Source organism: Danio aesculapii, chromosome 18, assembly GCF_903798145.1.
Source record: "Danio aesculapii chromosome 18, fDanAes4.1, whole genome shotgun sequence".
Lineage (NCBI taxonomy): Eukaryota > Metazoa > Chordata > Actinopteri > Cypriniformes > Danionidae > Danio > Danio aesculapii.
Window position 1 is genome coordinate 46,892,373 of NC_079452.1, and position 12,044 is coordinate 46,904,416.

The 12,044-nt window shown below is 39.4% G+C and overlaps 1 protein-coding gene across 1 annotated transcript in view; it reads left to right on the forward strand.

The window, feature by feature from the left end:
* Positions 1–363: 363 nt before the first annotated feature.
* The window catches only part of tle3a (TLE family member 3, transcriptional corepressor a), a 32,531-nt gene continuing 20,850 nt past the window's right edge, over positions 364–12,044 (forward strand). Inside the window, exons 1-5 of the mRNA XM_056477955.1 lie at positions 364–719; positions 1,134–1,293; positions 1,941–2,041; positions 3,226–3,289; positions 6,625–6,669. Of these exons, the coding sequence (XP_056333930.1) occupies positions 1,270–1,293; positions 1,941–2,041; positions 3,226–3,289; positions 6,625–6,669 (234 nt within the window). The 5' untranslated portion in view covers positions 364–719; positions 1,134–1,269. The remainder of the gene's footprint in view (positions 720–1,133; positions 1,294–1,940; positions 2,042–3,225; positions 3,290–6,624; positions 6,670–12,044) is intronic.

Below are 12,044 nucleotides of genomic sequence, written 5' to 3' on the forward strand. Positions count from 1 at the left end.
GTAAACATTTAACATAACCGACTAAAATAACACACAAACGTGATTCCAATAATCAGTTTTTCTTCCCAGAATGACGTCCGTGTCTACACTGAGACTGCATCAGATCTCCAAACAAAGACATTCACTGTGACATCGGTCCACTTTGCTCAGAAATACCTAGAAATGTTCAACGGCAGCATTACGAGCTACCTGTTCTGATCTAAAATGGCGAGTATGATGTCATGCATCAGGATGCAGTCCCCACGTGGGGATACGGCTCTACTATTGGTCAGTAGAGCAAAACTCTCCGTTCCCTCGTGTGATTGGCTAGCAGGAGGTGCTCTCGCAGTGGCTCAGCCCTCGTGTCAGTAGACTGTCTGTGTGTGGCACAGGGTTGCATTGCTGGACGAAGGGGAAATGCGCGAGCGGCGAAGAAGTAAAACATTTCACTTTTGAAGGTTCCAAACCTCTCCAAAATCGGAAGTACATTTTTTCCAGTGTTTTTTGAGGATTACACGAACATTTTTTCGAAGCGTGGAGTTTGGCGTTTCTTTATTCCTTTGCCTCGGAGAAGCTGATTCTCACCGAGTCGCTTCGCGTGATAGAGAGCGAGCGCACCAGAGATGTTCGCCACCGTTCGCGTCCGCCAGGAACCGTATTTTACTCTGAGAAATTGAAGCGGAGATTGACATTTCTAAAGTTACGGGAACAGTGGAAGTGACTCGGCCGCACAAAGACAGGTACGGAGGACTAGCAGGTTAGCTAACGACAATAGCTTGTTATCCAACCAAGCGAGACTTGAAACGCTTCTCACATTCAAACAGTGACTGAGCTCATCACTTATCACTTTGGCGACTCATTTACGAGCTGCTTGTTTGGTTCTTTCAAGTAAGGTGAAGTGCTAAAAGACAGTTGCCAAACAAAGAAAAACGCCTGATTTCCGCTTAATTTCCTTGTGTATTAGTAACAAATGTTCGGCTTCGAGTTGTTTCTCCCCTCACACAGTCAATTGTTTTGAAAGTGCAGGTGAAAGTGCGTTATTAACGCTCCTCTCAACGCAAAGTTAACATTTCCAAGCGTCTTTTTTAACCTCTGTTTGATTGTAACGGTGTCCCCTTCGTCTGTTTGTTTATTTTTCATTGTTTGGGTTCCAGCAGCAGAGATCAGAGAGGATTTTTGCCCCCAGCGTCCAGTGGGCTTCGTGTCCGGCTGATTTTTTACAGTACAGTGGCTTGCCGGTGGACACCCCCTACCAAATAGAGCTCCAATAAATAAAGGATACATTTCAAGATGTATCCACAGGGCCGGCATCCGGTAAGTGCATCTTGAACTGATATGGAACATAATTGCTACATCTGCATCAGTTTAGCTAGAGAGCAAGGGCAGAGCCGCCCGTCCATGACGAACGACATCCTGATGTGCACCTTCATTTGATTTGCTAAGCCCTGGTGCCTGTGATAATGCTTTGAAGTGAAAGAGCTGGAGGTTGGAGGCACAATCAGATGGGGTAAAACCCCCTGACAGCTACTTGTCAATAATGTAGTTGACGTTGAAATAGTTTTTTGTTCGATAGTCTGTGTTTTCATGTCTTTCCATGAGCACCTGGTTTAGAGAGACTGAAAACAACAGCATTTTTACAGTTGCAGTTTGGCACGCTCAGACCCATCCAAGCGAGGCGACCCCATTTCTCCCGCCAGTGTTTATGTGAGGCACTAAAACGGCGGACCCAGAACTGTAAAGATCCCCCCCGCCTCTTTTGTCAGAACGCTACTGGTGCTCCAGCTATCTCCCAGATGTCACTGTAGCGTGGATGTCACCCCAGCCCTCATTCAGGCTGAAATATTAGAGCTGCTCTCCCAGGGCCCAGAATGCATTAGAGCCTCGCTCTGCAGTCGGTGGAAAACAAATTTGGTTCTCTGAGGATGTAATTGAGTTTGATTGATGTGATGGCTGTCTTTCAGGCGCCCCACCAGCCTGGTCAGCCAGGCTTCAAATTCACAGTGGCGGAGTCCTGTGACAGGATCAAAGACGAATTTCAGTTCCTGCAAGCCCAGTATCACAGGTAATAATTTAGAGTTATGTGGCCGTAAAGTAGCTTGTACAATTACCGCTTGGCCTAATTGTGTTGCACAGGCAAAAGGGAGGAACAATCTATTTGATTCACACTTAAAAAAAAAATTTTTCTGTAAGTAAAAAAATATATATATATTTTTTTTTGATCACAAGGTAAGGCTTCTACATCATACTGTGTATCGGCACCTCATTGGTTCAAAGCTAATGTTGCAAATACAATTTCAGGCATAATAGGAGTTTATTTCTCTGTTTTGAGATGTATAAACAGTGTTTTCCTTCTAAGATAAAGGGCTTAATGTTTTCATCTAGCAATGTTTTTTTTCTTTAGTACATTTCATTCTCTTTAATATTTTTCAACATCACTGAACATTTGGTGATTTGAGATTGACATATTTTTTTCATTTGTTATTTGTTCACATTTAAATTTTAGGTAAATGTAATTACTTCATGTTTAAAAAAATGTGCTTTATGGATGTAGTGTTGAGTAAATGGGGTGTGTGATATATATTCATACCATATCAGTTCATAATGTGAATTTTTATTATAGATTTACTTGAGTTTTCATCCATTACTTTATGTAAAGGTATAGTGCTCGATTACATTTAATCTTTAAAAGATTTAATCTTTAAAACTTTGTTTCTTAAACAGTGTTGTCTTATTAAAATGAGAACATAAGGTTTTATTAAATTCCACAATGTATTTAGAATATTAATTATTATCATGTACATATACAAGTACCAATAATAATAATAATTATTATTATTATTGTCATTTGCTGTCCAATAAGGTTATTTTTGCTAACATTAACTACAAGGAATAGGTCTTTTAGGCAATTAATAATCTCAATTTATATTAATTTCAACATTTAATACATCATTACAGTCCAAAATTGTACTTGTTAATGTCATGTTATGGACTTGATCTGCATTTGATTTGTTTGAGCTACAATCGTTTATTTCATGATATGAAAATAATCCTTACACATGATCAGGACCTTAATATTATATTAAAATCTAAATTTAATGTGTTTAAATTGATTTGACGTCTTTTACTAACTCTGTAAAATGTGACTGTTTGTTTAGCTTCCTGTTTGCATTGTGGATTAGTTTTGTGGGTGGAAGCAGTGAAAACGTATATTTGCTGAGTAACTAATGTGTTTTGTTTTCATCGCAGTCTTAAAGTGGAGTACGACAAACTGGCCAATGAGAAGACCGAGATGCAGCGCCATTATGTCATGGTAAGATTAGCCAATATGTAAGCTGCCATTAGCCAGTAGCTGGGGTGAAGGTAGATTGTTGCGTGTCTCTCTCTGTATGTGTGTGTTTTAGAATGTGTTTGTGAAACCCCCTCCGGTGCTTTTAGTTCAGCCTCCTGCTTTATTAAAGGGCCCTGACTGACTGCTCTTAGCCTCGGGCCCTTTCATACAGCAACCCTTAGCCGTAGGGGTCAATGACCACTGCATTGTCCCCTCTTCTCTCTCTCTCCCCTCCTGTTCTCCCCCTTCCCTCTACCTCCCTCTGTGTGCGGATCTGATTATTCTCCAAGGAGACGCTGCTCTCAGACAAATGCACGGCCGTAAATTGGGTGAGGGGTGATGGAGGAGTGCCAGAGGCGTCTGTGGGAAAATACTCAATCGCAGCAGAAATCCAAAGACTTTGCAGCGTTCTGTCTTTGATAACCAGATTTTACGCACAAACAAACGGCTACATAAATTCAGTGTTAATCTTAATCACAGGCTTAATCATTTACACAACACCAAAGCCCTAAATTCAATCGTAGACGTTCAGGAGATCAAAACAGCCTCATGTTAGGATTTATGATAGGGAGAGGAAAAACAAAGCTTTTCGCGGTGTAACTAAACAAGGTTAAACTGTGGAAGTGTATTCTCTTATCTTGTGTAAACACACGAGCGATGACTTTAACCAATACCCAGGGACGCTAGTTAAACATTCCATTCACAGGAAAAAGCATGTCAGTCAGAAAGGAGGAGGAGAGGTTAGGTAAACACCATGTCGAATCCCCACGCTGACTGTTTGCAGTTGATAGTGTCAGAATCTAGACTTGGAGAGGACTGCACTGAAATCACTCCTCATTTTAATCTTCTTTTTATCATTGTTGCTATAATTGATTAGGTGTTTCTTTAACAAGGTGTCATAATTGGGCAAAAGTTTTACGTGATATAGCTTAACTTAATTATGCTATCAGGATACTCACATTCTCGCACGTTCTAAAAAATGATGATAAATGTAAATACTTAGTCAAAAAAAGATTAGATAGTGTCCTGTTTTTGTGTTTTAAAGATTTTTTTTAACCACAATTGACACCCACTAGTTTGTTTATATACAAATATTTTCTATTTAGACAATAATTATTTGGTGACATTTAAAAAAAAATGAAGGATCACTGTGCAGCCTCAGAATACATACAGTAGTCATGTTAAATGTTATGCTTTGCCACTGTCCTTCAAACCTGAGATTTTACCTATTTGTCAGCAACACTTTTTTAAAATCCTTTAAAATACAGTGTTGCTTGTAGCACTGTACACCCCATTTTAAAAATGAATGTTTTTATCCATTTCTCAGTGAATATAGGCAATGTGTTTTGGTGCATATACAGATTTATTAAACCGATATATTTATTAAAATATTTTAGTCAACAAACATATTTAGAAATTGAAAGATAATACAGTTAAATTCAAGAAAAATATTGCAAAAAAATTTCAACCTACAAAATTTCAACTAAAATTTTCCTTATTTTTGCTTTTCTTGATTTTTCCTCTTTTAAATTTATATTTAATATTTTTCTATAACATAAATTTGAGTGTACTAGTTTTTGGATCGTTATCATAAGTTATTTTGTTAGATAAGCTCCAGATTTGGCTTCCGTGCTGACTTATCTAATGTATATGCACAAATATAATATTGTATAGCTTCCTAATAAACATATGAATTTAAAATTATTGTACAGTTGCAATCAGAGTTATTAAACTCCTTTTGAAATTTCTTTTCTTTTTTAAAAATATTTCCCAAATGATGTTTAACAGAGCAAGGACATTTTCACAGATATGACTGATAGTATTTTTTTTCTTCTGGAGAACGTCTTACTTTTTTTTATTTCGGCTGGAATAAAAACAATTTATAAAAATTTTTTAAAAACATTTTAAGGTCAAAATTATTAGCCCCTTTAAACTATATATATATATATATATATATATATATATATATATATATATATATATATATATATATATATATATATATATATATATATATATATTTCGATAGTCTACAAAACAAACCATCGTTATACACTAAGTTACCCAATTACCCTAACCTGCATAGTTAATCTAATTAACCTAGTTAAGCCTTTAAATGTCACTTTAAGCTGAATACTAGTGTCTTGAAAAATATCTAGTCAAATATTATGGTCTGTCATCAGGACAAAGATAAAATAAATCAGTTATTAGAAATGAGTTATTAAAACTATTATGTTTAGAAATGTGTTGAAAAAATCTTCTCTCCATTAAACAGAAATTGGGGAAAAAAATAAACGGGCTGATACTTCAGGGGGTTTAATAATTCTGATTGCAACTGTATATGCTGAGCACTGTATAATATCTGAATGAAAATAGAGCATTGTTTGACCCAAGTTATATTAAACATTAAGTTAGACTAGGGATGCACAATACTGAAAAAAACATACATTGCAATAGTTTCACTTTCTGCTATTTATATTGCAATATTTCACAAAACAACTTAATTAATCAACTTGATTTTAGATTGATCGGGATGATTTTGTAGGGGAGTGCATAAAATATAATAAACAATCTACACGCAGATATAAAGTAGAGCAAATATACAAATGAAGGAGTAACTATAAAACTATAAAGAAATACAGAAATAATCAAAGCTGTATAGTCTTCATTGTGTAAATTAAGTACAATTAGTCTTTGTTAAAGCTACAAATATAATAGTTCAGTTGTTTTAAAAATGCTTTAAACTCATTTAAAATGTTTACAGAGGCCTTAAAATCACAACTGCTAAACTTTCACTTTTTACTTTGTTAAATTGAAATGAGTTTAAGTCTTGCAATGTGACTTGCGGATTCACACATTGTGATATCAATGCTAAACGATATATTGTGCAGCCCTACATTAGACACTAGCGTTTAATATGCTTTCTGTGAGATTACCCTCTGTTATTTGAATGAAATAAGGTAATACCAAATAATACCAAAAATAAGACATCTTGATTTTGACCCATAATTTTTGTTATTTCCCATTTCTGCTTGGGTGTAGTTTTTTTGGTCCAAAGTATGGGAACTCTGACCTAAAACCAAGTGGGATTTCCATTGTATACTTTCATCAGTATCACACAGAAGCTGTGCAGATGTGAGGCGCTGTTATGGGACATGATTTTGAAGTGTGCATCAAAAGCCTGTTCTCCTCTTTTCCCCTCATGTTTCACTAGAATCTGACTTTCTTTTCCCTACTCTCTGATGTGAGGTGAAAATGTTTGATGTGGCTCGGATTGAATAAAAAAACTGAGTATTTTTCATTTCTCTTTCTTTCAGTACTATGAGATGTCCTATGGGCTGAACATTGAAATGCACAAACAGGTATGTAGCCCTTTGATCCCTGTTCACACAATCTCTGAGTCACAGAGGATCTGTGCGCTGTGTGTGTAGACGTCAGTCAATGCAGTCACACTAGTGTGTTAGGATACAAGTGAAGTGCACTCTGTATAGATGATGAGACTGTGGACTGTGTTCTTTTGAGCAGCAGTTAGAATCAGGCTAGAAGTCAGGACATTACAGGCGCACACACACACACAGAGTCAAGTCTCTTTTCCTGCTTGTGCTGAGTAGAGTGTGGTCAGACAGCTTTGATAAGATTAAAGTCAGGACTTTGGCAGGAGGGGCCGTGTGATTTAATGACTAAAGGGAGCAGAGTCTGTGGAGTCCCTATTATGTCAGCACATTTAAGACACCCTTTATAAATTAACGCTAAGGGAAAAAACGTAAATTCATTTCCTCCAATCAATTTTTACCCTGCAATTTCTCTAGGGCAACAACTAACGTATATTTTTGATATTTGATTATTTGTTATAGTAATATCCAATTAAATTAAGGGAATTTCATTTCTTTTCCAGTAATCGCCTGAAGCTAACAGCATGGCCACATGAAACTGTTTAACCTATTATGAGCTTCTTTGAAGCGGTGGGCAGATTGTGATCTTTTTCTCTGCCTGTTTTTTTTATTTCTTCAAAAGAAAGTTGCTGTTTTTTGCCTTTGCGATATTGTATCACTTACAAAAGTTATTTGTGCAATGCACATTTATTTATTTAGTTTTTCATCTTGCGTTGATTTAATTATCTGTCCTAATTTTGTCCACCTGACTACTTTAAAATAGCTTTTAGGCCCGTAGCCAGGGGTGGGGTTCGGGTCATTCAGTTTCAAAATTTGTCCTATGCATAACTCATTTGTCCTATTTTGACTGTTATGCCATCATAAATAGTGAAAATAACTCATAGAAAAAGTCATTAAGACAAAACGTAATTCTCTGTTGGCTGTCGCTTCAATGTGGCTAATCAGTTTTGGCCAATGCAAACAATTATTTTTCATGAGTCCAACAACCAGCTACAAGAAAACGTACAATCTGATGCAAGTTAAGTCATCTTTCGCTACTGTATTGTTTTTAAATGGAGGAAAGATTTTGCAAGTAACTTTTATTCCATATCTTGGACCTTACTATTGAAACAAATGACAAATGAAAAGATGTGAAGCACCATCTTAAAATGAATTTGAAACTAATTTGACTATTACTGTTTATTCTAAATCTTTAGGAACCTTTTTTGCTACATTAAAAAGTGTGGTTTTGATGGCCATCCCACAAGCTAATCCAGCTAAAACAGTGCTTAAAATGTCAGTAAAATGCAGTCTCACAATTTAAATCTCACAATTAAATAGGAAATGAGGCAAATAACTGCAAAATGCTTCACTTTTTTTTTAGAAAAATGAACCAGCCCTTTCACCAGGCTGGCTAAAGGCCTGGCTTTTCAACTGTGAGATTCTTGAGGCCACAGCATACTTTGTTTTAATGCATTTGCAACGTATAGTGGGTGTGACACAAGTTTCATCAATAGAACTTTTGCAAATGCATGCACCACCCAACCTTTGTCACCATGCGCTTTGATTTGTTTTCACATATCTTCCATTGTACGGCATTTAACACCAGCCTTTTTTCAGTTAGAATAGTAATTGAGCAGACAGAAAATAAACAACAACAAACTTCGGAAAACTACCAGTATTAATGAGTGCTCATGTGATTAAAAGTCATCTGTGAGTTTATTTTAAAGAAATATAAATACATTCTTGAGCTGACGCTGGACAAGTCTTTCTAGTACACTTGTCAAGCACCTGTGTGCGCACTACCAAATGGAGGACACTTTGAAAGGCTGTGCTCTCAACTGTGCAAAAACAAAGTATATTTTGGGCTTTATCCACCATATTTACAAAGACTAATCTGATATGTCTTGACATTATTGTGATACATCGCACATTTCCTGTCCTCTAGATAATAATGAGATTGTGCTGTGCACCAGATGTAGTTAAGGCACCTAAGAGACAACCCAGCTCCCTCAGCCGCTCCCCTTCTCCACCTCATGAAGGTTAATGGCATCAGGGAGGAGCTGGTGGATGGCGATCCATCAGTGTCCACAGTGTAAGTCTCTGCACTCCTCTCTCTGTCAGGCCCCTTGCCCCCACGATGCCTCCTGTTAACCACTTATCTCCCAACCGTCAGCTGAGGGACAGAGGAGTGAGAGAAAAGGATAGAAGGTGGGAGGGCTGGCCTTGTGTAAACAGGTTAATCGACTGATCCATTTTAGCGCCTTGACTTTTATCAGGAAGCGCCACAGAGCCCATGGATGCACAATTGAATAATTCATCCAACGCTGGCTTTAACTTGCTAAGGAGGAGGGAGGTAACTGTGTTCATATGAGCAAACACACAGGTCCAACCCTTTGATCCAGATCTCTTGATCCTGGCTAAACTAAACCCAGGAGCAGATGCCAAGGGGGGAGTGGTTAACCAACAGAGTTGGCGTAGATCATTCTCTGCACTGTGCATTTAATTCCAGCTGCCAGGCAATCCATTCCCTCTTCCATTCAGTCGTCTCTAGGCACTTTGTATTTTAAACAGTTGTGGCGTAATGCGGATTTCAGGATGCATGCTAGCATCTGATACCTGCAGACAGCCATAGCAAGGGAGGAAATGCAGATGTAATGGCAGCTGCTCCATGTCAGTGAGCCGCTGTGATGACTGAGGTGCACTCACAGCGTGGTTTGTTTTGTGAGTTTTTCCTCACCTATTGTGAGACTCTGAGAGAATCTCCTCCCCTGTCTTCGCTGTCAGACCCAGATTGAGCCAGTCAGGCCCAGCGTGACACAGGGACGCTGATAAATGATTTATAAGGGGTGCCCTAGGAAGTGTTTGCTAACTGTTGGATTGTCCTTCTCTATGTGAGCCAAAGCAAACTGACTGGCTCAGCGCGGTGAGTATACAAAGCCTCTGTTTAAGAGGAAGCAGGGTTGGGAAACACAGGCCCGCTCCATCACACTGTTTATGGTGTTTGGGTCATGAATCCAGGTGAACCTGTGCAATGACACTCCAAACACATGCATAATAGAGCAGGGCGTAGTGTGCGAGACGACCAGAAACAGCAACAGAAAACACAAGCTAGCCACCCATGCAGACCTACAGTCCAGCTTCACTAACGCCGATCAATGCAGGTAAATTTTAATGCCAGTTCTTAACAGCACTGCAAGTTAACAACCCTGTTAAGCTTGTGCGCTCACCTCTGGCACGAACATATATAGACCTTGTTATACCTTTACTACTGAGCATGAGGCTGTCAGAGAGCATTACCACCCTCTCACCCTAACAGAATACAGGGGCCCATCAACGCGGCTAGGTCAAGTATTGTTTGTGATGGAGACACATGCCTGGAAAGGCCAGTTGTTTTCCTCTATATTCAATGCTCATCAGCATCTCACTCCATTCTGCTGGCGCTGATGGCAACAGACAAATAGCTTTCAGCATGCCATTGACAGCCTGGCCCTGGAGTGCTCTTGAAATGGTGCTAGACAGGTCCGAGTACCTGTAATTGTGTACCAGAGCGTGAAGCTTGCCACTTAAGAGGCAGGCTTTCATCTGCTTAAAGTGACATCCTATTTTTATCCGCAGTTGTAGCTAAAAGCTCTGCTTGTCCAGCTCAATGCACAGCACTGCTTTCATCATAGATTCATACATTACGGGTGGCGTATGTCTGCTTTTTAGGTACGTCACCGCCATTGGACATGTTTTCCCCCGACACAAGGATTGTTTTTGCAAGATAAAGCATGAAGCTTTAGAGTGAGCGTCAGATAAGGCAACCCTTGACCTCACTCGGCCAGCTGTCAACGTCGCGTTAAGCCCTTAAGGAATGTGTTCGATGCTCTCCAGGCCTCTCAGTAAATCCTGTCAAATGTTAGGCTGCTATTGACGCGGTTTATCTCGGCAAATAAGGATTATACACTGAGCTGGCTTTTCAACCAGCATTTTTGTTGATGCATTCTTCTAGTAGTGTAGTTGAGTGTCTGAAAGCTAAACTTGTACGCTGCTTCGATCCTGTTGCTTTGAAATGCTATCACCCGGTCTCATCACACCAAGTTTAATATAGCTTACCAGAATGCGTAAAAGCTGTCACTTTATGGATTCCACGCTGCATCGATTTGTTGTTTTTAAAGATTGAAAACATTTAATGTAGTTTTTATTTTAGATTTTTACTTATAACTGTGGCCATCTGTTTGGGAAATTTTTTTATTAAGAAATTAAATCTTGGATATACTGCCATCAGACACTTAAAAAGCACTTAAATGACTAACAGCAATATGGTCAAACATATATTGCGCAATTTCAGATCACATGGAATGAATGGTATGGACTAATATGTATAATCTCAGATTATGCTCGTCTTATGGAATGTGTTTTATTTTATGGTCTGCTGTGGTATTTATTTAATGCTCCGCAAGGCTTTACTCAATCATATTTCGCCTATAGCTTGACCTGCCACATGTCTGTATCCCTTTGATGGGAGGGAGTGAAACTTTCTCGGTGTTACAGAGTATGTTGTAAAAAAATATTGTGTCTGGCTCCTTCAACTGCTTGGCATTTTCGGCAATATGTTATAAATAATTTCCTGGTCGGCGCAGCGCTGCGTGTTTGCCATTGAAATGAAAAATAGAGCCAAAATCCCTGTGATGTGTTTGTGCTCCGTTCTAGCCCTGGGTTGAACTGAGCCTCATAAATTCTATAGATGATGTATCTGTAGCCGAGTTATTTTTCAGAGGCTTTCCTCCCCCTCTCCTTTGGTCTCAGTCAAAGCCAGTGCCAGACCTGTGATGTGAGCTCCTTTCATCACTGGAAGAGGCTGTGATGTCGGCCGTGCTGTGTTCCTGCTGGCGTCTGATGATGGAAAGGAAGAGGGATGGAGTACATCCTACTGTAGCTGCGTGTTGCCTTTGGGTGGGGAGGCCTGGCTTTGGCCCCCCAACATCCCCGCCCTCACACCTCCTTTTACTGTCATGTGTTCTCTCAGCGACCCCACATCATCCTCTGCTATTGCTCGCCTTTTTATCCACCATTCGTGTGCGGTACTCATCCGATCGACAGGCTGAAAATTCAATTTAATGACCTGCCTGTGTGCACGTAATATGATTTTACAGGCTGTTACGGTCAAGCTGAGGTACCATTTGCATAATGATCGTCGCGCGATAGGAGATGGGGCCTGCTCGGCTACTGTTGCCATGGCGACGGTCAGGCGGGTGGAGAGAGAATGAAGGTCGGGTCCCTGCGGTGGGCTGGATGAAGGGGGACTTGGGGGTGGGTTGCTGAGAAAATGAAAAAGGTGGGGTCTGGGGACGGCAAATAGGCATTGGCCTGACAGGTCTGGA